The 27,103-nt window shown below is 34.1% G+C and overlaps 1 protein-coding gene across 2 annotated transcripts; it reads right to left on the bottom strand.

Annotated features, from left to right (window-relative positions):
• Positions 1–822: 822 nt before the first annotated feature.
• On the bottom strand, positions 823–24,199 carry LOC128988778 (splicing factor 1). 2 transcript variants are annotated; one of them, XM_054410400.1, is made up of 10 exons: positions 23,883–24,199; positions 16,328–16,459; positions 16,040–16,081; positions 13,429–13,504; positions 8,162–8,314; positions 5,067–5,173; positions 4,266–4,432; positions 3,669–3,827; positions 2,809–2,955; positions 823–1,561 (listed from the first exon to the last, which is right to left on the bottom strand). In XM_054410400.1, the coding sequence occupies exons 1-10, from the start codon at positions 23,923–23,925 to the stop codon at positions 965–967; spliced, it is 1,623 nt and encodes a 540-aa protein (XP_054266375.1). In that variant the 5' UTR covers positions 23,926–24,199; the 3' UTR covers positions 823–964. The 2 variants fall into 2 exon arrangements, with proteins under 2 accessions (XP_054266375.1, XP_054266376.1); XM_054410401.1 differs by lacking the exon at positions 16,040–16,081.
• Between the last annotated feature and the right edge of the window lie 2,904 nt (positions 24,200–27,103).

Below are 27,103 nucleotides of genomic sequence, written 5' to 3'. Positions count from 1 at the left end.
TGTATTTTCAAGGGGAGCCTCTCTCTACTTAACCCTTTGAGTGCCAACGTCCGGGGAACCGGACGTTTTTAAAACGAGCCAAAAGTGCCGACGTCCGGCCGACCGGACGCTTTTAGAACGAGCCAAAAGTGCCAACGTCCGGCTGACCGGACGTTTCGTAATGATCGAACAGTTGTCATAACAACCGAATGGATACTCGGATTCTTTTAACCCATATATTAACATTGAGTCGAAAGTTACTAGATGCGATACATTGATTTTCGTTGGTCGAAATATCGAAAATTCGATTTTTACGAAATTTTAACCTAAAAATCGCCAGATCACGCTCGGCATTTTTAGCGCGACCTTCGGGAAAAATCATCGGCATTTTTTGGGCGTTACTTTTATTTCTCGCCTGGCACTCTAAGGGTTAAAGGGCACCACAACAGGCCTGCACTGCCATGAAAATTACCCATTTTAGTCAACATAATATGTGATATTATCTATAGAATCATGGCTGGTCTGAATAGTTCAATAAAAATTTGTATTTATATTTATGAAAATTAAAAGAACAATTAAACGAATATAATTTTATTATATTGTAAGTTAAAATACACATATGCGGTTTTGGTGTCATGTCGAATCATCCTCCAACTATTTTCATTTCGTTTCTACTTAATAAAGGACTACCGTGCTTTGGTTTTGTAACAATTTTGACATAATTACACTTTAATTACTTAATGTGATGTGAAAATATAGTAAATATCTGCTCAAACAATAATGAAATTATAATATGCATTATAATTTAACTTAAAATGTTAAAGGTAAAAGAAAAAAATCAAATTCACAAATCGTACATTTATTGTAATATATACATTCAAATATTTTATGATAACAGTAGTGATCTCCATAAAATGTGCGTGATATTAAATGCAATATCTATTTCCTAAAGTAAAACTCTGTAAATAAATAAATAAGAACTAATTTACGAAGGTGGAGGCGGTGGAGGAGCAGTTAGTAGGTTGGGCAAGTCAGGAGGTGGGGCGACAGGCTGTGGGGGCGGCACAACATAGGACTGGGCTTGCGGCCAGAATGCTGGGGGTGGTTGGGTGGTGGGTGGTGGCTGCTGCCAGGGAGGAAGACTAGGCGGGGGCACCGTGGTGGGGGGCGGCGGTGTAGCCAGAGGAGCTGTACTCATCCAGGGCAAGGTAGCAGACACAGTGGGAGCTGGGGGTGGCACATTCAACACAGTGGGGGGTGGAACATTCACAGTGATGGTCTGTGTCTGCCATGGCGGGGGTGGTGGCTGGGATAAGTTGATCTGCGGAGGTGGCGCAGCAGCCACTGTGGACTGGGTGGACCATGGTGGGGGCGGCAGAGAGTTGGGTATCAGCTGTGGAGGAGTGGGGAGAGCCTGAGTGGTAGGGGGTGGAGCCGCGATGGCCTTGGGTGTCAACCTCCGATCAAACAACACGCCTGTGGCCGGCCGGGACGTGAAGCGACTGCTAGACGATGGCGAGCTGTCACTTGAAGTGGCAGGAGGGGGTGGTCCTTCACCCAGCTCAGCCATCAATGACATATACTGTAAATATATCAAGATATCAATGCAAGTAGTAATCAACAGCATCTGTGTTAGGGAAATTAGTTTTTAACATAAACTTTGGATGGTAATGCAGAGTAGACATCACATTTATCTGGATCTACTATGGTCGATGTTTCCAAGAACATTGTCGAGTGAGCTCATCGACTAGACATTTCATCCTCATGTTGTTGCCAGCTTTTAAGTCAAAATGGAGGTCGTTGAAGTGAGCCTCCAACAAATTGTACTGATGTAATAATTACTGATTTGTGTTGAGTATTCAGACTTTTTAACCCATTAGGGAAGGAATTAATGCGCTGCCTGTAGTACCCTCTGTCGGCCATTATTTTCACCGAATTTGTAGACTTTTAGTAAAATATTTTTAGAAAGGAAACAAATTAATAATTGTTTCGCCATTTTGTTCACAGTATCTACAAAAATAGTTAAAATTGGATAGTTAAAGTGTAAATTTAAAAAAAATTTTAATTATAAAGATTATAAAAATAAAAATTTTAAAAACAATTTTATAAAAGTAAACTTGGTTTACAAATTTGCTCCAACAATTTAATAAATATTATACCAAATAATGAATACATCCACCGATTACAAATTAATCCAGACACCAAATTACACTACTATTATAAAGTTCAATTGATTTGCTATGTACTGTATAAGAATCAAAAGTTGCTTACTTTTATAAGTAGGTAGGTAACATAGAAAAAATATTTTTGTTTTACCTAACCGCAGCTGATTTTGGGTGATATCTAGTATTCATGGCAACACATCCTTGTTTATTATTCACAAAAATAAATGAGTAAATAAGGAAAACAAGAAGCAAGATATTTAGAAACCAAAAGGTGGGAAAATTAATAGTAAAATAACTAGTGGCGCTGCATAGCTGTGACACGAGTGGCACTTGTAAGTCAGCCGCCGGGCCTGCATCGGCCGTATGAGTAACGCTCGTAAGTCAGCGGTAATGGGTTAATCAAGTCAGAATGATAAGACGACTTATTGTAAGGTAGAGTATTTTTTGTCACGTCAAATATCACAGTAGTAGCCTATAACATAAGTCAGAAAACATAATTTTAGACACTAGCGCAATCTGTAACTGGTCCTTTTTTTTATTGATGATAGCTGGTCCATATAGACGGAATGTCTATTTCAGCATCCGAAAGTCATTAAGCTTCACATTCATATACTAAAACTTTGACATGCCAATGAAATGTTTACATTTAACAGTAGTCACTTACCTCCTGATCAATCTTAGCTTTGTCTTGACGTGTGGGAGGAGTTATCTTGTCCCCGGGACGCTTCTGTCTGCAGTCCTTGGCAATGTGACCAGCGCCTCCACACAGCGAACACACGATGTTGTTGGTAACATTAGGTTTGTCCGGACACTGCATCAGTGCAACAGATCGGATCAATAAACATCATAGTAACCCTTTAAACTCCACAGATTTTTAATGATTCAAATAGGCTATATTATATTTTTCCTCTGTCTTGTGAACATAACAGTCTAATTTATATAAAATATGTTACACATGTTTTAAAACATGTTAAAAAGATACACAGTGACACAGCTATGCCACTGATCACACTTGCCTGTCTAATGCACTAACAGCATTAGTCACGCAAACTTGACTCTGAGGCCGTAGTGCATGACATTAATAGCTTAATGCTGTTTTTTCTTAAATTATACCCAGATTAAGTGAAAGATTGGTTTGGTTAGTTAAGCATAGCTGATACATCAGCCAACAGAGGTTTAAAAGGTCCGTTCTTCTACAGAGAACTAAGTGACAGAAGAAACATTCAATGGTGCACTTAAGGATCTAGCACTAGTCGCTTCTCTTAACCCCCCTCGCCTCGTACTACAACACCCGTACGAGAAGGAAGTACGACCGGGAAGACCCAGTGCGATATCAACTTCCACACACTGCACTATGCTCAAGCTCTTCCTTGGTCATAAGTATATTTCCAGCACAACATACTACAGAGCTGAAAGTACACTGTCCCATAAGCAAGTTTCTGCTCAACCTTACAGTACTTCCCTGCGGTTCTTCTAATACAATTTGTCAAACAAGTAAAGGTCCTAATCGTCCCAGCCACTCACCATCCAGCTCTTGTGTTCAGATGAGCCACAGTTTGTACACCTGGGGCCGTCGTTCTCTCTCAGTGTGCCGTTGAGCAGCGCCAACTCGCGAAGTTGCATGCGGCGCAGATCATTCTGACCTTCAGGCACTTCCACACCCTGCCGTATTATCTCCTTGATCTGCAATATATTTTTTAAGTTGCTATATCTCCTTGTGTAAATTCTATACAGAAAAGTTACCCTTGGTTCAATTTTAAGTAAGGCTGTATTCTGGATTTGTATACAGCTAAAGTGGAAATTAATGTACATTAAAAAAACATGGGCTTACAACATAACTTAAAAATAATAAAAGTTAGTTCAGAAACAAGCACTGGTGCAATATGTAACCCTCAAATGATATTTTCTCATGAAAGTTTTTCTTCAAAATGTAACCACTTTTATATATAAAAAAAACGTCCAGAGCAAGTGAAAACCATTCTGTTGAGTAATGTATTTGTTTTGTAGATTTTAACATTTATGAGAGGAAAATTAAAATAATTTTGTGACACTTTGAGAAGTTAACCACAAAATAACTAGTACTCTTTCCTATCTTTGTAACTAGCCACATGTTTGATTCACCTTGTCCACCGCCTTCTTGACACATTCTGGGTTGTTTGCCGTGACGTAGGCGTGCAGAGGTTCATCCTCTCCAGGCAGTGGCTGGCCGTCCTTGCGACCAACCTTACCCTCCTTCACCGAGCCCTTGCCTCGAATGATGATCTTGGCTCCCGTCTCTCGTTCCATTGCTGTAGAGAGAAATAATTGTTTGAATTTGTCTACAAAATACAAAAGGCCACTGCCATAATAGGTCCTTCCTTCTGTGAAGTTAAATTAAGTTTACTGAGCTGGATTTTGTTGGGATCATTTTTTAAACTAGTTGTTTGTTAGGAAATTTACAAATCGTGATGCTAGGCCTATATCTCCACCTATAATATATGTCCCATGACTCAAGGATTCAAAAAAATATTCAATTTCATTCCTAAAATTAAGAAATAAAAAATACATAGCAGTTTTGTGTTATATAAAAAAGCCTAGTTTGTGAGTCATTGTAAAAAAACAGTGGCGGTAGGTGGACTAGAGGCTGAGCATGTGTAGACGAGCAGGTTCAATGTAATCTTCATCCTGTGGGTTCTTGAGTTAAGGGCGGAGTATATTTTAAATAGGCTAACAAAGAGTTTTTAGGATTGCTGCTATTGGAAACATTTGAAACATATTTTTATAAATTAATTTATTGCTTTCTCTTTGATATCAATGTTGTTGCTTCACTCATCTTTTCCCTAATCTTGGTACTTTGGTCCTAAATCAAATCCATCCAAGGACTTTTAGATATTTACACATATCTTCAACCCTTATCATATTTTATTACACACACCAACTTACATTTCAATGTGTTTCCTCTAGGGCCGATCAACAGTCCAACAAAGTTGATGTCAGGATGGTCATCTTGAGGAATCATCACTTTGTCACTCACTCGGATGATGGGTGGTCTGCAAACAAACATTAGCAGGTCTGATCAATTGTAATCAAACTCTTCAGTATGGTCATGTAAACAGACACTAGCCAGAGATTGTCTTACTAACACTGTTTCTCTTTTCACCCTACAACCTCAGGAGACAAAGATAATGTCTACATGACCTAAGAAGATATTCACGGTTTTACCACAACCACAAAAAAAGATGACATCGTTTACGTGACTTTTTTGTTACCGCGTGAGACAAAGTTCATGTCTACAACACTGCGGATGATGTACAAGATGTTACCACCATCACAAAAAACTATGACGAGTTTCAATGATCGCGGGAGACGATGTCTACATGAACTCAGGAGATATTCAAGAAACTTAGCATACATACAGTCCACTGTTGTATTTCCTTTTTCCAGAAAATCACTGCCGCGATCACAGAAAACGATAACGATGTTTCCATGGCCAAAGGAAGCGATGAAAAAACGTCTGCAAGAGTTTTGGGGTATTGTCGCAATCATTGCTTTTGCTGAGATAAAAAATTAAAACATAAAAGTGGTGACGTTTTGGTAGGGGAAGGTGCCATTGTACTTACGCCACTGCCTCTGCTACAATGCTTTTACTGGATTTCATTGATTGTTACTTTAAATTATTAAAAATAAGGGCTTTCTGTAAATTAAGGTTTCCATTGAGCTCCTGTTACAGCAAGCGAGCTTCTTCAAATGAGAAACCAAAATTGTGTTATTTTCTTTATCCAATTATATTCTAGCTCTAGCCTTTTCCGCCTTTTGTGACAATTAGTAGTGATGGACAAGACCCGAAACTTTAAGATTTTTTCGAGATTTATTTTATTTCAAAGCTTTGAGCGGGATTGAAATACTAACAGGATATTGACAAGATTTAATTTTTTTTTTAATATTAAAAATTTAAAATTAAAAAAGGGAAGTTATTTTGCATGAAACATAAATTAAACTTTTAATTAATTTTTTTTATTTTTAGAAATTGAAAATTAAAAAAAATTAAAAAAAATAATTTTTTTTTATAAATTTAAAACTAAAAAAATTTAAATAAAAAAAATTAATTTTTTATAAATTTAAAATTAAAAAAATTAAAAAATTAAATACCATTAAAAAAATTTTAATAAAAAAGAATGTAAAATTTAAAACAACTGCAAAGTTTTTTTACAAAACGTAAATTGCAAACTTTTAATTTAAAGACACTGCCTCTTCAAAATTTAGAAACCCCTGGTCTATGAACCAGGAGAACAAAGACTTCGGAATGAAGCATTGATTATAAATCAGCAATTTTTCAAGCCATATTTAGAATTTTACATTTCTGCTGCCATTATTATGTATAACTTAGATAGGTGCCTGCCACAAACCGCCATGGAATTAGTAGCGCTAGAAATATTTATATTTGTTAAAAAGAAAAAAAAATGTAAATTTTGTTTGTTAAATTTTTGTGAATCAATTGGACCTTGCCGACAAGTTTTGCAAACTTGGCGAGACCAAGAATTTGTATTATCACAAATAAACATATTTGAATTTGAATATTTGAATTTGAAAACTAAAAAATTTATAATTTTAAAATATTAAAATAAATTCAAAAGATTTGTTAAACTGCATGTTTTTTTGCAAAACGTAAATTGCAAAATTTTATTTCAAAATTAAAAAAATTTTTTTGGAAATTTAAAACAAACAAAAATTTTAACTTAAAAAGATAAAAAAAGTTTTAAATTGAAAAAAACTTGAAGTTTTTTTTTGCAAAACGTAAATTGCAAACTTTTAATTTAAAATTGTAAAAATAAAAAATAAAAAGAATTTTAATTAAAAAAATTAAAATATAAAAATAAAAAAACTTATATTTGAAATATTTATTCTTTACATGGAAATATTGCTTCAAGCATTTTATAATTTTTTTTGCATAGAAAATAAAGAGAAGTTTTGTTAGTGTAAGCAGTGTGAGACATGTTTTACTATTGTAAACAGCCAAAATAAGTCACTCCAAAATCATTCTAAAAATAACACAAGACTTAAAAATTGTTACTTGATACTAGTAATACTGTTGTTTTTGATATTTTTCAAGGTTGAGCTATAATAATAATAATAATATACTAACTGATATCTCCATGTTAAGTTATAGTCCTCGCCACCCTAAGTTGAGGCAGCCCAAGGCAGCACGGCGTATATCTAGTGCGGCCTTTGGCTGCCTCAACTTAGGGTGGCGAGGACTATAGGCCTTATATTTTTTATGTACTAATGTTTTTTTAATAAAAGATTTTAAAAATTTTTGTCTATTTTTTGCCAAGTTTTTTAAACTTGTAAATATTTCTGAACTTAAAAAGTAGTTATTAATTGTTTTTATAACTTTTCATTAAATTTCGTCCCAAAAAAATCCCGTCCCGCGGGAAATAAAAAAATTTCGTCATGTCTCGTCTCGAAGTGAAAAATCTAGTCCCGTCCATCACTAACAATTAGCCTTGTTGTACAGTAGAACCACTCACATTTGGCCACCAAGGGCCGAGCTCCTAGCCGGATAACTATTAGGTCTAATATCTCAACTGAGTAGTGAAACAGTAAAATGAAAACAATGAGATAGTGATATAGCTCAAGTTGCGTAGTGCTTGCATCTATATTTCTGTAAGCTGGGCTGGATATCAGGGGTTCTACTGTAGTAACCAAAAGTTAGGTAAGGGAAAAGTAACACTCTCGTAAAGTATGAATTACATTCTATGACCAGATTTAAATATAGTCTAAAGTGTGAACACCTATTGAAGTCCATTCTGCTAGTCATAGTGGATAAGTAAGGCACACAGCTCAGATTTGAACCAACTTGCTTGGAAACGTTGGGTGCTGGTTTTTGACCCCAATTTACAGACAATCCTTATATCACTAATAATACCATGTTTAAAAAGCCTTGACTTTAAGCCACATACCTAGGGATGGAAATACACTCCAATACAAACAAGTAAACACTGTTTAACAGAATGATTGTTCAATAAACACACACTTACTTGTAGTCAGCAGGTGGTTTAAAGTCCGGGTTGAGCTTGATCATCTTCTGTATGAGCGCATGACGCTCCTCCTCGAGCCGCTTGCGTGTGCGGTACTCACGGGTGTTGAGACGTTTGCCATCGCTGCCGTAGATAGGCTCGGGGGACGGAGACCTCCACACCAACAATACAAACACTCAAACATACATTACAAATGTGCTAACTACAATGCGATGTGTAGTATTTGTGATACTTGAGTGTATTTTTATATTCTCCTTTTTGCATATTACCGATAAAGTTTTTAAGCCCTCTGGTTTTATTCAATTTGTCGATTTTGTTCTGTGTAGGCCTAATTTAGTTTAAAACCACATAAAACTATTTAAGTTAAAACACAACAAGTAATGTGAGTTTAAAATATCTCGAGAACGATAGAATCTAATGAGATAAGAACCAGTATATCTTGTTTAAGTGTAGGATAGGATTCAAAACAAACTTTAAAGATGGACTGAAGCACCAACTGTATTATATTTCATCGTATAGTAAATGTATAGGCCTATAGGCCTACTATGGTAAAAGCAATAGAATTGATTTTAAGTTTGGGTTTTATAATTTTTTATCTTTGACTTTGTATCAAAACACATAACTTTTGGTAACTTAACTAGTGCATTGGCCCTTGGAAGCTACTTTGCTGTGGAGACGGATAAATATTTACAGCCCCAAATGTTCGCCTCAGAATTCTGAAAGCCCAAGAGGAAGCGTTCAAGGTTCTATAGATCATTAACAAGAGTAACAAATCAGATTACTTTTCGGACCTATAAAATATGAAAGGAGAATATTTGATTTAAAATGAAAAGATAAGCTAATAAATGGGCATAAAGACAGTTGGTGAGATGGTGTTAAGTATTACATCATAATGTTAGAGAAAAACTTTGTTTGACTTGAATCCTGTCTCAAAAAGATGGTTAACAATATTATTTAGTGGCGATGAGATGTCCATTTCAAACTAATCCATCCAAAGTAAATAAAAAATAAATATATCTTCTTACTAATTTATTTGTTAAATAATCCTCCAAATATACTTTTATCAAAACAACAATAAACTACTAATAAATAGAACTGTTGGCTCATTATAATTAATTAAAATATCAGAACTTAAATAGGAAAAATTAAATTAGTCTGTTTGTTAATACTTTGTCTATTTGTTGATATAAAATGTAAACTAGGTCGGCTAAACAGCTTTAAATAATAAGAAAGAGGTGCTCTGATAAATTAGAGCCGCACCAAAAAAGGCTGAAAAAGAAAGTGGTTAATTTTTAACAATGCTGGAAAATAAATTATTAGAGTCTGCAAATGAGTTTTCCATTAATCAATAAACCAAAGATTTAGCTGATTGCATCCACAGCTGAAAAAGTTATCACTTGCTGTAATGAAATATATTAGTAATGTAATTCGTAATAACTGACCTGTGAAAATTATTCTGTCATGTTAAATTTATTTACAAGGACTGAAAATGAATTAACAGGTAGCATCAAAAGGCAAAGTTATATCTTCAACCACTTCATCAAATGTAAAAAAAAAGTAATACCTCTTCCAGTTTTTTAAAATTTTTTTTTTATATAGCCTATAAATAATAAATCGAAGCACCTAAATGAACTTAAATTTAACTTTTTTTCAATTTTAGCAGTTTATTTGTTTTGATAATTAATACTAATGCTATCAACGTCAGAAATGGATATAATAGAACATACTTTAACTTAATCAAAATTTTTAAAATTTCTAATCCAAGAAAAAGATTATTTTAAACTAGTAACTGTCCAGAACATGCCGTACCATAAAAAAAAGATTCTCAATAATGATTTTTCACAAGTATATCCATTAATCATATTTGAACCCCATACTAAATATTAACCACAATATAGCTGAGTTTTATGAAATAAACTCAATTTAATTCAAGTTTAACTTATATTGGAAATTGAACTCATATTTGAAGTTAAAGAACGGGAAGGAAGTGTAATATTTTTTAATAAATTTTAACACTTCTTTGAGTAAGAATAATATTTAATCAAACAATTAAAAGAGACATTTGGAGACTGTGACCACTTAAACACCAACAAGTTGAAGGTTTTAAACTCCTTTTTAGCAAATTTCCCTAGAGGGAAGTAGCTATTACCGTAGGTGGCACGGTAAGACCTATGCCCGGGCCAATTTACTTATTCATTTTGATGTCCCCAGAGGCCAAAAACACCATTCGTTCAAATTTTTATAAATGTATTTATATATATATATATATATATATATACACACACACACACACACACACACAAGTCCGTGAACGATAGGTACCTTGAATAATTTTTGTCCGGTTTTGAAGAAATTTGGTTTAAAAGTGTAAGCCGGTATAAAATTGAATGAGTTCGCGAACCAGCATGATCGGACCATGAGAACGGGGTTTTACGGGGTAAAAAATGGGTTTTCTCATTTTGACCCTCAAAATACAAAATTTCCCAATTTTGCTCTAGACCTTTTTAAAGAGCTTAAAAATACAAATAATTTAGTATATCAAAGTGTTTTTTTACGGATATTGGTAACAGAGAAAATTCAAAAAATTGTAAATTTAAAATTCCCATGTAATTCTTATAGGGAATATTGTAAACTGTTGTAATTTGCTTGTTTGTGGATATATTTTGATACAACTTGGCAAATTTATTTATTTTATACTAAGCTATTAATATTAAAAAAAAAAATACACGTTATTAGTTTCCTTGTAGCAGCAAACCTAGGTACTCAATATACCTAATGTTATTTAAAAAGATTTAATTGAAAATCAATTACGACAAATGGAAATTCGCTTAGTCGGCAGGTTTGCTGCAGCAGGGTTTTTTTTACATTTTGACCTCCATTTTGTAGTTTACCATGTACTTCACCAAAGCTGTTAAGTATATTTATCTAGGCCTATGCAAAACTATCTTGATTTTTTAGAATTTACTGAAAAAAAAACTGATTAAAAAAAGGCTCTACTGAAGAGTACAAGTTTTTAATTGAAGTACTCTAACGTATCTTTTGAGTGAGTTTTTTTACATTTATAAACTCCAAATACTGATAGTATCTTTAAACAGTCGTTTTCATTTAGGTTGGAGAAAACAATTATGACCACAAAATAGTTTACAATAATCAATAGCTCTTTGACAAAGGTCTTTCATATTACATTTAGGGGCGGTTTGGGAGCTCGGTATTAGCACTAGTCTACGACTAAAACCGGGATATTTCCGGTATTTAAGCTGCTGCCTAGAAACGGGTTTGTGAGCTCGGAATCAGTTAGGTGCGCGCCTAACTTGGGCAGGGATAATCTTGCGCCTAAATATTGTTGGTTTGGGAGTCTAGTAGACTTGAGACGCCAGCCAGAGAGATAATCTTGGTGGGTTTGGGAAATTAATTTTGGGACTAAGAAATATATTTTCTTCATAAAAATTAGTGAGTTTAGGCTGCAACTTTAGTCCTGCCAAGGGGCAGGTTTAAGTGGACATCATGCAGGTATTACCTCGTTAGCATGTTTATTGTTTACATATTAACTAAAGGAATGTTATATTGGAATTCGTTATTAAATTCAAAACAATTTCATTACTCTAAGTATATTTAGGTGTCCGATGTTCAAAATAAAACAAAGATTGCCTAGTACGCTAATTATTTTTGGCCCCAAATATGGGCTTTAACAGGAATTTTTTCAACTAGGAGTTTGGTTATAAACGTCATCCATACCTTAATTATAAATATTTTATCAGCTACAAAAAAATTAGCAAATGAATACGTTACCCCACACCCACCCCTCCTCCCTTTGAAAGAGTGAAGAGATAGTAAACAAAACATTAAAAAAAACTGCACAGAAGCGCTGTACAGTCATTATTAATCGTTTCCATTTTCCTCTAGTTGCTGAGTGTGACTGAGCTGAGTGTAGTGTCATTGGCGGCGGCTAGTGACATCAACATGGAGTACCTCTATTATTTGGAGTACAAGAAAATATACATATTTATCAAAAGAATGTCATGTTTAAAATTCAAATAACTGTCAACATTGGTTGTTTTAAAATTATTTTACATTTACCTCGGCTTCACACAATCATTACCTCTGAAATTACGTTAATTACTTTTTATTTCCGTCAATGTCCCTGTATTTTTAAGGGAAATTGCTGACAAGTCTGCAGGTTTGCTGTGGCTAAGGTATTTTATAACTGTTTCCACAAATGTATCTAAAATATAATTTCAGTATTATGTTTTTTTTTTATCAACAACTGTGTGGAATTGTGAAATCAAGTGCATTTGACAGTTGCGCTTGTTTACATTTAAAGGTTATGAGTTTGCTCCTTACTTTGTTGCCATATATACCAATCAATATTTACTTTTCAAACTCTCACCTGTCTCTGAACTTTGAAAGCCCACAGGGCAGAGTCCTTGGACAATACCGAAGCGGGAATTGTTCTATAAGTATTACCGAAGCTGTAGCTTTATTTTTGTCCAATTTCAGCCCAGTTGGTTCAGTGGTTTGTGTTTTCTAATTTAGCTCATGCAAACACACAGACAGACAGACAGACACCACCTCTTCTTTGTAATAGTATTCGGTTCTTCAGTCATTGAGATGTAAAACTCACTACATTTTTGCATTGGTACAACGCAGAAACCTACACCATATAATTAATAGGCTACTAATCATCCATCATTGATATAGCAAGATAGAATTGTATTCATCATAAAAAATTGTTCTTTTATTGTTGTTGTCGACGATCACGTGTTCTGCAATAGCCGTTGCGAGAACCGAAACCTAAATTTTCTGCAATTCCCTGACCATCTAGCCGCGCTACGACTTAGTCCCGATTATACTTGCTCTGCGACCATTACAACATAGGCCCGTCAAACGCTGGGCGCAAACTAGCTGGGCTCGAGCTCCCAAACCGCAATCTAAAAGTTTCTTCTAGCTAATTAACAAAAATTACCAGGGTACCCAGCATTACTTGTAGTGTTTATGTTGTGGGCAGAGTTATTCCAAAATTTAAAATTGTTTATTATTAGTTATAAATGTGTATTTTATTCACTTTTTTCTAGACATAATTCAAATTTCCCAAACGTTGAGTGACCTATGGTTTTTAATCCGACAGGATAAACTGTCTGTAGGAAAGTTATGTTATTTGAAGCTGAAGGAAGACACCAGGATTCGTTGTAGGCCTATACTAAATACCTGTATTATTCATTATTATTAAACGGATTAGAGAAGCGGCAAACCCAGACAAGCATAAGCACCTTTCCTCCGGGTTGGCGGGAATTCCCAGGTCTCCTGTCCGGAGTTTCCGGCTCACTTCTTCAATCTGCAGCTGTACTGTAATAGAGATTGGTTAGAATCGGGGCCGGGGCCCGCTATTAGTTGGCAAACAGTGGCACAAACATACAAACACTAAACTGCAATCTGTAAACCACCTGTATTAACTTTGTTAGTGTTAGATGGATTCTTGTAAACAATATATTGCGCGGTGAACAAATTATTAATTTATAGGAAAGTGCAGATTTTAAAAGTTTTTTTTATGTCAAGACTGAAGTGGCAATACAAACTCATCAACCGGGTATAATTTTTCAAAAGGACTTTACATAAAGTTTTTTCCTTATTAGAATTTCAATGTTACACCAGGTACAATGCAATAAATTAGAGTATAAGCAAATATAAATTTACCTATCGAGAATAGATTAATATTCACATTTGTTTTACTTCAATGATTTATAAGGTTAACTTGCATTCAACATAATTCACAAGATAAATGAACTAAACAGGGTTTTGGTAAAAATATACATATCGAGCATATATGAGGTTAACTTTTGTATTGATTTAAGTTATGTCCATTATATGTAAAACATTAATAATTTTAACAAATAAGGTAGGTATTTAAATCTTTCTTTGCAAAAATGTTTATAGGCCTATATTTTTTTATCTATTTTTTTCAAGAATTCATATAAAAACCTATACTAAACTCTATAAAATTTTAAGTTAAACTTTTAAGTAGACTAGGTAGTTTTCAAATCCTATGATGCTATAAATTCTTATTATTTAATGATTTTGTTTTTATTATATCTTAAGAGATGGTAAATATCTATCCACTGGCAGTAGTACCTATAACAGTAAAACAAAACACAACCATAAGAGTGAAAACAAAAGGCACAAAATGTTAAAAATCATTGTCTTCTCATTTTCTCAAGTTTAATCGGTATCACTTCTTTTAGTATCGCTGCAATGTTAATAACTAGCCTAAGTTACCTAATGCTAATAATTATTTGTTAGAAATTAGGGATGGTCAAGTCTCGAAATTTCGGGAAATTTTCAGGAAATTTTCAATCTCGTTACACGAGACGAGATTACTTTTTGGCCGAGATTTTTATCAAGACGAGAATACAAAAAAAAAAAATTAAAAACGCCTGCAGAAAGTCAATGCAATACCCGCAATACAGGAGCGTGTTGTAGTTGCGTTTCCTTTTCGAAGGCGTTCTTATTTAATTAATTATTTTAATGTAAATATTACTTTAATTCTTTTAATGTAAATATTACTTTCATTATTTTAATAATATTACTTTAATAACATTTGAGAAGTTTAGTTAAGTGTAAGCAGTGTGAGGAATGTTTTATTACTATAAAAAAAGTCAAAACAAGTAACTATTTTATAAAAATTAATATTGCTTTTATTTTATGATTTATTTTATTTTAGGATAAGTTGAACTCTATCCTAACTGATATCACCATGTTTCCTAATCGTAGGCATTTTTAATAAGTTAGGCGTGATTAATAAAAAAATGTTATGCTGATGTTATTTAATGAAAGATTGTAAATATTCTTGCCTATTATCATTATTTTAGTATTTAAACAGTCATCTAACAATGTTACAAAATCAGGTAAAAATTTTGAACGTGCATTTCCCGTTGTGTATGAGAAGAGAAATCTCGTCTCGAAATTTTATGAGAAATAAAAAATCTCGTCTCGTCTCGTCTCGAACTAAAAATCCAATCTCGTCCATCCCTATTAGAAATACATTATGGAACTTAAACGGCAAATAAAGTAGATTGAATATTCTTTCCATTCTGAAACCATTGATGGGGTTTTTGTTAATCTAGTTTCAAACCAATTTTTTTAAAGTTTGATCAAATAATCCTAAAAGGCTAGCCTGTATTGTCTGCTCCTTGAACAATAAAAAGTATCAACAGTAGGGCTACATGAAACAATTTATGGATATTTTTACAAAGTGAAGATTTTTACTAGGTAAACTCAAAATTGAGAAAAAAAAATATTTGCCATAGCTATTCTGTTAATTCTATGTTAAGGCATATTTATTCAAATAAAAACGAGGGAAATTATTGCTTATTCAATCAAGTAAAATCTATATACATATATATATATATATGCATAATTAAATACCTAAGGGCTATTATGGACCCATGCCTTTGAGTTTTTTAAAGTGCTAGGCATTTAAAATAAGCAAGTACCAGTAGGCTATTGTCTAAGTCTCATTTTACAAAAATATTAATTAATAATAGTTTTGGTTATGTATATTTAGTATTCAGTAACCACTATAGTTGTAAAATTGTACTGTCCATTAAGTATAATTTTGTCAAAAAAACTTATGTATAGGCATAAAAAAAGGTCTACTGATATGATGTTGTACTAAACATCATGTTAAAAATTATTCATTTATTTTCATTTAACGTGAAACAGCCGAGGAGCTATCTTGTGATTAAGACCAGCTTAAGATTTGAAACCAGAAAATTACCTAAAATAAACTAGGTCTAAGTATAGTACCAGGATTAAATTATCTAAAAAACTAATAGGTATTCATAAAGTTAAAATAATAAGTGACAGCGACAGATAAACACTCACCGGATAACACTTCCCCACAGAATACGTGTTCTTGTAAAATACCTAGTCCAAAGAATGTTAAGAATTAAATAAATAAATACAAATGCTAATAAACTACTAAACTAAACAAATGTTTGTAATAAAGATGCCAATAAATTCAATAATAAAAAAGGTCTGCAAACTATACTATTAATCATGAGTTATTAGTGACTAAAACAGTTTTAGTTAATTTGTGGAAATTTCAAAAAACATGAAACATGATTACAAGTTAAAGATTTGAAATTGTGTTATCATCGTCAATGTACTTACAGAGATAGGCTTCTTCTTGTTCTTTACTCAAGTTTGTTGGCAGCACTGTTGGCATGCCCAGAATGAATGACTTATCCTTTTCGTCATTATTCCAACGAGACTTGCGTCGTTTTCTTCTTTCTTCTCGCTCAGCTATAAAAATCAAACTGGTGTTTATAATTTGGTATAAAAAGCAAATTTTCAACAGGTAAGTTAAGTTTCGCAAAGTTTTTAATCAGGTAATTAACTACTAAATACATTATATACAAATTGTTTTCTTTTATGTTTTAAGCTAAATTTTATGGTAAACTTAGGTCTAGGTAGTGTTCTAATAATATCTTTACATAAACATGAAATGAAAGTGTTAGGCCTACTGCTGCAATAGGTTAAGTACTATCTCTTTGTTCACATCAGCATGGAAACAGCTTTTTATTTTCATTCATCAGGTTTATGCAGTTTTACTTTTACCTCAGAGTAAATAATGTATTGTAATGTAAGGCAAATGGTAGGTAGGTATATTCAACGGTTGGTGGGTACCGCCATAGACAAAAATAATTGAATATAGACTGTCAGCCGTGCTACGGTTACCATAGGTTCTGGCGCACATTACTGGGAGCGCCATGTAGCTACGGCACACAAGCTATTGAACAATAGCATGGCGCTCCCAGCAGTGTGTGCCAGAACCTATGGTGTCATGGTAACCGCAGCGAGGCTGACAGTCTATATTTAATTCTTTATGTCTATGGTACTGCCAAACGCCAATTTTTGCAAAAAAAATTCCCACCACTGATTAAGTTACTTTGGGTGTTAAGTTATGTCATCTTCGTTGTGACACAGTAAGACTGTGACGCCATCTTGGTTGGTGACATGTCTTCGTTGGAGGGGCGGTAGGAGAAGGAGGAGGAGTTATTGCTGATCTATCGGCAGGGTACTTTCCTTTTAAAGGGAACATTCATTATTATCAACGGTTTTTTTTTTTGATACATAGATATTTTTGTTATCCTTTACGATCCATATACCTACTTCTGTTTTAAATCTTCAAACCCGTTTAAATTACAAATTGACAATGATCTTGTTTAGGCAAAAATAATATATAGGCAGCCCTATGTGGATTAAGAAAAATGAAACTGTTCTAAACTAACCTAAACTAACATAATTAACCAAACTTGCTGTATTATATCAAAATTCTGATAGATAACAGAAAAGGCTTGTGGAGAATATTAAACGGAATTTTGAAATGTTACAGCAAGTTTGGTTAGTTACGTTAGTTTAGTTTGGAACAGTGTCATCTATATATTAATTACGTAAGCCGATTCTTTGCGTCAAAATTGTGGGCGACTGGGAAGTCGTAGAACGACGGGAGAGGGCTTAAATTAAAGGTCTCGATTCCATGACGGCGGGAAAAATAGTGAAATTCCCCAAATGTTAACACAAAAATTAGATACAAGGTTAAACGTTCTCCGTAAGAATAGCATTAGAAGCCATTTACTGCTGATTTTTGTTTACTTCAATACAGCTGATCGTGATTTATCATCAAACCAGTAAGCAATATTACATTTGGATTACTCATTTGCCAGTCAATTCTGAAGTGTACTGTTTACTTTATAAAACCAGGGTTAACGTTACCAATAATAATTTAGACTTTTTAGTTACGTCTTAGAAAGTTCAAATCAATCGTTTTACTGTGCAATTTGCAGACTTGTGTATTTTTTAGTAAATTAGCTAAGCGTATGATATAAGTACAGTAGTAGAATAATAGGAGTTCAAATCAAAGGAATTCAACTTAGAATGGCTGAATAATGATGAAGTTTTCTTCTAATTTGAAGGTTATTGTTGTGTTGAAGGAATGTTTAACATGAAATAACCACATTGACTAAATAATAAATGATTCAAGATTTAAATGGAAAACTTCTACTTTGTTTTGATTTCAAAACATATGTTAAAGATTTATTCTACACCTTTTTTGTAAATTTACTAACATTTATATTTGAGATTAATTGTAGGGTTTTAATCAATATTTTGTTTGAAGTGGAATAACCTGAACGGTCACTAATAAGAGGACAATTTGTGAATAAAGATGAAATAGGTTTGTACAGGTATTTATTCATTAAAAAATAAGTACTATTATATGACGAGTTCCAATGAGCGGAAAAATAATTTTGTTTGGAGAAGATTTTAAGCTTTTCTTTTGCTCCAAGCAAAACATTTTCAAATAATATAGCCTAAGCCTAGCATGCACGGTAGTAAAGGGAGCATCCGTATCTACGTCATGCTCGGAAACGGAAACCTAGAGGTAGTTTCCGTTTCTTAAAACTTACCAAAAATATGCATGTCGAAGATGCTGATAAAAATTAATTTCGTGATTGGCTTCGATAACTGGGTAATGGAATCCTAACCGGTCGCAAAATAGTTAGTAATCAGGCATGGATTAGGCCCTTTTTTGAAAGAATATGTAAATTCATAGGAGGAATACCACAACATAAACTTACACTAGGCTTATTTATTTAGTAGTTTTTTAAATGTTGGTCAGAAACAAATTTAGGGTTAAGTTTGGTCAATGGGATGCCTCTTCTTTATACTAATTTTGTTAAACCTTTATAAAAGGAACTTAAACTTAGAAATAATAACTGGGTCGGGGTGTTAATTTAGTGGTTGAAAATAATGTTGACAAAAGCAAACAAAGACAAACGACAAACTGTTTTTTTTTTTTACACAAAAGATATGTTTTATTATCTATTTATTTTATTATGAGTTATGTATTTTAGTGAGTCGGTGGCTCAGTCGGTAGCGTCGCGGACTTCGGGCCCAGGACAGCGATGTTGTGGGTTCGGATCCTGGTCACTGCCGATAACATTTTATCAGTACAGTTCACCTTTGTACTGTACCGGCTCACTCCTTGCTTTGCTGTAAACGATCCACGCACGGGCGCTTGTAAAGTCTATGTGGACGGGCAAATGCAAGGTTAAAAGAGGCCGCCAACCTCTTTTTTTAAAAAATAAAAAAATGTTGTACTGGTATCTATACATAAACATAGATAATTTGATTCTGAGTTTGTTTAAATATTACAACAATTTGTTTTATATTTGAGCTTTTTAGGGACTTATGTCCCTACAGGCCACTAGTTTTAATATAATTGTTTTTATTGTTTATTTGTTACAATATTTAACTTATTTATTTTAGTTTTCAGCTGATATGTTTCAATTGGTTTATATTGGTATATCGGACCAAAATACTAAATAGGCATTGATGTATCGAAAAAAAAAAAATCATCGATAATAATTAATGTTCCCTTATACAGCAAAGCATCATTGCCAGTTTTATTTTTGAATTTGATTTTATTTGCTGTACAAAATTGAACAAGTTCCTACGTGCGGTGCAAAATTTTCTGCTGCATAACTTAGTCACACTTAATCTAGCCTTTAGATTAAGCCTATTTTACTCTGTTACTTTGTATTATCGACCAATGTAAATATTTAGCCTAATTTGACAATGCCTATCTCAATGTATTTGATCAACGGCAATAAAGATTCTGATTCTGATACAACAACACTGGTTCAATCGAGTTCCATGTGTCCGGTTCCTCTGACGGAAATTACAGTTCCGCACGACGGACAAATCATACTGGTCTGAGAGCCTTGGCAGTCCGGAATCCGACAGCTGAGAGCAGCCATTAATTATTGTGACTGTGCAGTTATTGCAATTGCATCGAGTTAAGCGTTTTGCGGTAAAAAGAGGTGTTGATGAACGTTTTTCATCGACCGAAGCGGAGGAACTTGTCCATTTGGTGTCTAGATAATAAAAATAATTAAAACTCAATACAAATTATTTATATAGGCCTAAGTTATAAAGTAACTTAAATATTTAGGCTATAATTTAGAATCTTTTTTTATAAAAAAGATTTCTATAACTCAACCATTAGGCCTATTGATAAAATTTCATGTTCACACTAAGTAGGACAATGTGATGTAGGTTTTACTATTTGTATGTACTTGTGTCTAAGGAATGTCGGCCTTAGTCACTAACAAGACTACAAAATCGCGCCACTCATCCTACACTCATCTCCATTCATACTAGGCTTAAAATACCTACTTTGTATGGTCGCCATTTAATAAGAAAGTATTAAAGTATTAAGGCTTTTTTTATAAATTATAGTTAGGTACTAATTTACTTAACAATTGTTTGGATTAGGCGGTACAACGTAGTAGGCCTACAACTTAGTTATAGGCTATAATAACAATAAGGTCTAGAGTAGGCCTACTGATTAGTTAGGTTGTTATAAGACCTGTTAGGCCTACTCCTACTTATTTTATGTAAACATGAAGTCGAGTAGTAGGCCTACTATTAAGTGATGTAAAATTCCCGGCTATTTAAAATCGAGGAAATATTCCCAGGGAATGTTGCCGGCAATGTTCCCAAAATTTGTAAATTTCTGGGAATTTATGACTAACTAGCAGGTAGGTTTAAAACCTGTTACCGTACTTAATAGGTAAAAGCCGTAATTAACTTTTTAAAAGCCATAATTAACTTTTTAAAATCAACCACAAAATCAGAAATATATTTTAGTACAAACTTTAATTGAAATACATTTTTTGTTAATTGGGAATTTATAATTTTGTAAGCTAAATTGCTCAAATTATTACCGTCACTGTGGTAGTTGTCTGATTAAACAAAACACAAACAATCTTATAATTTTATGTTAAAAAATAGGTAGGTAACTTAGTTGATTTAATTCACAAATCAGAAAATAACCTAGTAAATACCCAGGAAATAAAAAAATGTTATTTAAACAAATTTTTAGTTAATATACCGTATGAAATTAAGATGTATAGGTCTATTAAAAACGAAAAGATTTTATGGGAAATAGAACTTAAATCTTTGCTGTCTGTTTTAGCCTAAGTTAACTTATACATTCGTATTCCACCTGATAATTTTATCCTCATCGTCCATCCCTTCCCAGTCTGTGGAATCATAGCTTAAATTAAAGAAAAATAGGCCCAAGCTTCATTATCATTTTTAAAAATTTAAACACAATGCAATATTGTGGTACCGTAGACTTTTGTATCTGTTGTCAAAAACAGCCGAATGAAAATATTGCTCGATTTATTGATTATTCCATTCGATATATCGAATGAAATAACCTATGTAGAGCCTATAAAGGTATAGAATATTTTTCATTCGGTTGTTTTCAAAAACAGATACGGATGTGTACCCCAATATTACGGTACTTAAACTTAATATCAAACCAAATATGCCTAGGCTAAATATCAACAGTTATCGTTACAGTAGCCTACTCAAATCATCTTTATTCCATAAACACAAATTGTATAGCCTACTGTACCTATTAAAAAGTACAATAGCGTAGGATGCATCAACAATACCCCGATAAGTCAATAACTTATAGCCAAGGTATCGCAGGTTCTCTAGCTGCAGAACTGTATCCTGATTATGACAAGCTTACTGTCATTGTAGACCTATTAATACTTTGTCCCATTAACTTAGCATTTTTTGCAGGCTAACAACAAAAACATCGGGATTGAGATTGAAACGATGTTTGCCCCAAGCCCCAAAAGTGCTTCTAGAACAGCCTTTAGAACTTAGCCAATATCCAGAGGTCAGTGCTTATTGCCTTAGAGGCCTACAGGGACTAGGCCTACATCTTACATATATGTTCTCTTCATTGCAGTCGTAAAGACTGGAGAATCGTCAGTTACTTCTTTTTTAATTTTTAACCTAACCTAACGTAATGGTACTGTTACAATTGGCCTTAGAGATGTATTTGAGACTAAAAAAAACATAATAAGTTAGGTTAGGTTAGGTTAGTCACATAGAAAAGGATTGTCGGAGGAACCACTAGCCATAGCCATAACGGTACCGTCACAACTGGCCTTCCGCGCGTCTCCCGCAAGCCACCGTTATCGCTTGGACTTTGAACCTTCTTATCGCTCGGCAACCTGTACGATGGCCTTGCGGGCCTTGAATTATATGTTTCTTGCTTTCTGAGAACCTCCTTATGACCGTAGTAAAATTTGAAAAAAATTGGGGTTGTTTTACGAAATTAATGGTGTCAAATATGACGTATTGAAAGGTTAGGATTAGGAATTGGTGTTTTATGAAAAGGGGCTTGCATTGTTCAAGGTAACTTAGTGGGATTGGTCTATGATTCTGACTGCTTTCTTTTGAATATTTTTTACATCTTTTAGTTGACTTTCGCTGGCACTTCCCCATGCAATTAAGCATAATTTCAGGTGTGAAGTGAAGATTCCATGGAAAGCCATCTTTAGTTTCTTTGTTGTGATTTCTCTGAGTCTTCTAACCCTCCGAGGGTCACGCGTCGATTTTAAGACGCACAACACACTTTGTGTAGGGTCACGCGTCGAGTTTAAGACGCACAAACATCGTTTACGGCGAAGGCTCTATGACTGACTGAATCGGATTGAACTGGATCGAGTTAGGTATCGTTCTTTCCGTAATATTCTAAGCTTTCTCCAGAGGTCTGTCTCTAAGCGCTATTCATTTTAGTTCCGAAAATATTGTAGCAGACAGCTGACGTGCGTGTATTTGTAAACAGCTATGTTCCCCCGGACCGATGACTGATGTGTTTTATTACGTTTATCATTGTTTTAGTGTTAAAAATCAAAAGTAGTGATATACGTGGTGCATTATAAGAAGATTTAAGTGGTTTTGAAGTGCTGGTTGATGATCCTGAAGAAGTAGGTAGTGATATTGATGTAAATTATCAGCCAGATTCCTAGCTATGGTTAGGCTATGCATTCTTAGCTAAACGCTATGTACTGAAATCCGTTTTTCGCTCATAACTTATTTATTTGATAACTTACCTCGCTATATGATTATATATTTGTAATCCTCATTAAATTTAGAACAAAGTGGCTATTTTCAAATATTTATAGGCCTATAATTTATACAATTTCATTGAGCGCAAACTTATTTTTTTTTTGAAAATTTTCGAAATTATATTTTTTTTTACCTAAAAATTTTTTTTAGAAAAAATGTTCCTTATGTTTTATATATAATATTGAAGCCCATGATTTTCCAAACAAAATGGTATATAGAACATTAGAATTAACATTGTTTTAAGCTTCTCAGATCCGTTTTAATAAAACCTTGCAAAGGGGCCAAAAATAGGTGGACATTAAGGCCTAAACTATGGACACTCGGAGGGCTAAGGGAATATAGATAGCCTAGCTGATGAGAGTTTTCGTTGGAGCCCTTACAAGTGGGGGTGCCAGTTTAGTTGCTGGTAAAGAGTGATGCCGAGGAATTTGGTTGTGGGGTTGGCATTTGTTGTGTGGATGTCTTCTTGAGCTGAGGGACAGAGGGTTTGTTTGTTGGGGGTAAATTTCATGCAGACAGTTTTAGACTCATCGATTAAGGCCATTGCAGATTTTTTGGCTGTGTCTATTGTTTTTTCTTTCTTTTAGAATGGGTGGTGGCATGGCATGTCCGGGACTATAATGGTCGTGTCGTCAGCAAACATTCTTACATGTAAGGTATCTGCCTAAGCAGGTACTAGGTAGCAATAGGGCTACTGTATATTTACTTGACAAATTCGACTTACCTTCACTTTCCCGCTTGTTTGAACTAGATGATTCCGAAGGCATTTTGTTAGATTGAAACAAAAATGGTAGACACAGACACAGAAAGCCTAGGCCTAGTAGTCCACAAGCAGAGTCGATTGACACAACTCGGTGCTAAGAGATAGACATATGAATAATTCGTAAAGACGATTGTAGGCTATTAAAATGATTACTAAACTACTCTAGTCTCGTTCTTGATTCAGTAACAAAAGATATTTAAAAACAAAACCACGACACAATCTAAAGTGAAATAGACGTCCCCTTATTTGTTATAGAAAAGAAAATGGCGTTGAAAAAGGCTGAAGCTGAAGCTGAAGGCTGAAGTAGCAGTACTAGAGTAGAGTAGAGTAGAGTTACTACTGCTGCAGACAGACCATTGGATCAAAAGATCACTATCCATTAATCGAAAACGAAGCTTGGTTCCATCATAGATAAAACATACTCCCTTAGGTTCCATATACCCTAGACTTCACAGACTTTGGACCCAGTTTCCGACAGTCGAAACTGATCATTTCGTTAACGTAGTCGAAGTCATGTTGTTATGTAATTTGTAAAACTTTACAGCAGTAATCAAATTGCCGAGCGAGAATACGAGAATGACAAAAATAGAATCTTCACTCTTTGGCTCGGACTGGTGTTCAATAAAATTTGTTTAAATTTATTTATACATCGATTAAATGAAATAGCAATCAATGGTATATTGGTAGTAGGTACAATGGTACAATCATAGATTAAAACATACCCCTTGTTTTGGGGTCTAAGGTACAATGTTTTCCTGACGTCACGTGATGTATCCTACCATAGATGGAGTATGTTATACAGTATCTATGATCCTACTAAAATGGGCAATGGCCAATGGAGGCGTTCCAATACCAGTCTTCATTGGACCAAGGGTAGTATTTTTGTTGAGAAGTTATCATTCCTGGATTAATTGTATTACCACAGTTTTGAGTTTAGTTTTGTGGTTTTTGCTTCATGGACTGACGCCGTGACATCGGTAATCGATTTGACATTCGATGGATATCGAGGCTTGGGAATCAAAAGCTTCCTTACTGGGAAATGAGAAATGAGTTACCGGTGCCGGTGCTAAATTTTGTGAAACTTAGGACAAGACAAGTAGACAAGGACGCACAAAACAAGAACAGCCTAAAGGAAGGAAGCGAAACCCAGCATGGAGCAAGCGCAGAAATTGTTTACCGAAAGCTGGAAGTACAACCATGAAGCTTCAGTGTTAGCCAACTTGTGGTGGGTCGGTGGGTCGCCGGAATTTTATCCCCCTGGAATTTTACCCCCTGGGCAAAGCTGACGTCACTATATGACGTAGTAACCTGAGCGCTCAAAAATTTGTTCGCGGTCTAATGAAAATAGACAGAGCGTGATTAACTAGATTAACAATAAAAACCGGAATTTTACCCCCTAGCTGTCAATACAACTAGCGTTTAGACGAATGAAGATGTACAGGCCGGATTTTTACCCCGGAATTTTACCCCCCCCCCCCCAAAAATTTACCCCTGGCCGGATATAGAATATGAATGATTGATTTTCTTTTTTCTATTTGTATTTAATTGTAGACATTTTATTATTAGGCCTAAGTGGCCTATCTTTATTTATTTATTTTGTAATCTCAAAAAAGTAAACAGAATACGCTGTTTAATTTTTATTATATTAACCAACAGTTGGCTTCAATTATCGAATCCTGATACTCGAATCTCAAAATTAAAATTAATAACCTGTTCGATTAGTTGATGTTACAAATAAATTAAGATAGGCTAATTTACAATAAAATGTTTACTATTAAATTAAAACTAAATGAAGAGAATTAACCTTTCTCACTAATTTATATCTTGTCAGGGGGTAAAATTCCGGGGGTAAAATTCTGGGCCGTACATTTTGAGCTGACCTCATGAAGGGGGTAAATGTCCGGGGGTAAAATTCCGGCCCGTACACTCTAGGGTTTTATAATTTGGTGTGTTCTGATTAAATTCACAATCGTGAAAATATACGTTTAATTCCGCGTTTAATCCACCGAACTGATGTCGCGAAACTCAAAAGTTCGCGGCCGGAATTTTACCCCCTGGCCCCCTGGTTTGTGACGTCACGTTTGCTCAGGGGTTAAAATTCCAGGAGGATAAAAATCCGCTACCCCCTTGTGGTAACTTGATAGCAATTTTTCATCGACCAAGGATTTTGGTAACCGGCAATCTTAAGCTTGTAGAGGAGCAACGTAAATTTCATATAGTGCGGTATTTGTTATTTTTTTTACAATTATTATCAAGTTACGATTTTCCATTTCCAAATCATCGCAGATCGAGGAATGAAATATCGCAGATAAGCTTATTCCCTCTTATTTGCTCATTTTTATAACATTTACTCAATTTTATGAAATTGATTAACCCATCATACTTGTAGAATCAATCTCGATATGTTGCACGCAGTTTTCTTGGCTTATTTTGTACCGCACGATTTTTATAACGGTGTGATTAAACCCAAATTAAAACGGTCATCACAGTTGAATTTGAAGACAGCAAAAGAGTGATAGCAATGCTTGTAGAATACCGCAAACTGTGCTTAACCCAAAAAGGAAAAAGTAACCACGAAACACAATAGATAATTAGATTATACAATAGGCTAATTGGCATAATTGTTTACTGTCGTCAATCGACATTGGTGTCGCGGTCGGGCGAGAACGTACGAAGATCAGAGGATCCCATGAAGACGCCACACGAGTTGACGAAATGTACACATACTGATGATATCCAAACTACTAGCTCAAGAACGCACGCAACAAAAATTTAATAACTAACGATACAATTCAAGTTCTAAAACAGGGATAACACAAAAATATCTGTGTGTACACAGTTACAGGTAACGGCATCACTCCATTCGACACCAAAGAGCAGCGTAATACCATAATGTTTTATTTTTAAGGATCCAAAACAAATGTTCTTTTCTATGAATATTTTATGTGAAAATAAGCCCGCGTTAAAACAAGAAGTTCATAAATTTTCTACCGGACATTATTTTGTTGTATGCAAAGACGTAGTATTATACAGTATATTGCTATCCACTTATTCATAAAAAAACCTATTGGCCATACGTATTTAAATGTACAAAAATATAATTTCAATTTAAATATTGTTTTTGTTTTCAAATCTGTATTTTTTTCAATCTTTTAATATATAAATTTAAATTCAAATTAAAA

This window comes from Macrosteles quadrilineatus, unplaced genomic scaffold (genome assembly GCF_028750875.1).
Source record: "Macrosteles quadrilineatus isolate MER2022 unplaced genomic scaffold, UCM_ALF_1.0 Scaffold_3__2_contigs__length_128488019, whole genome shotgun sequence".
Taxonomy (NCBI): domain Eukaryota; kingdom Metazoa; phylum Arthropoda; class Insecta; order Hemiptera; family Cicadellidae; genus Macrosteles; species Macrosteles quadrilineatus.
The sequence above is the reverse complement of the archived record's forward strand: the minus strand, read 5'-3'. Positions and strand labels throughout refer to the sequence as shown.

Excerpts from the sequence above, each read along its gene's own strand:
- LOC128988778 (XM_054410400.1), bottom strand. The coding sequence starts at position 23,925 with ATGCCTTCGGAATCATCTAGTTCAAACAAGCGGGAAAGTGAAG. Across the intron at positions 8,315-13,428 it reads CCCGCCAACCCGGAGGAAAG|GTCTCCGTCCCCCGAGCCTA; the intron begins GTGCTTATGCTT and ends GTTGGTGTGGAG. Across the intron at positions 1,562-2,808 it reads AAGCTAAGATTGATCAGGAG|TATATGTCATTGATGGCTGA; the intron begins GTAAGTGACTAC and ends ATATATTTACAG.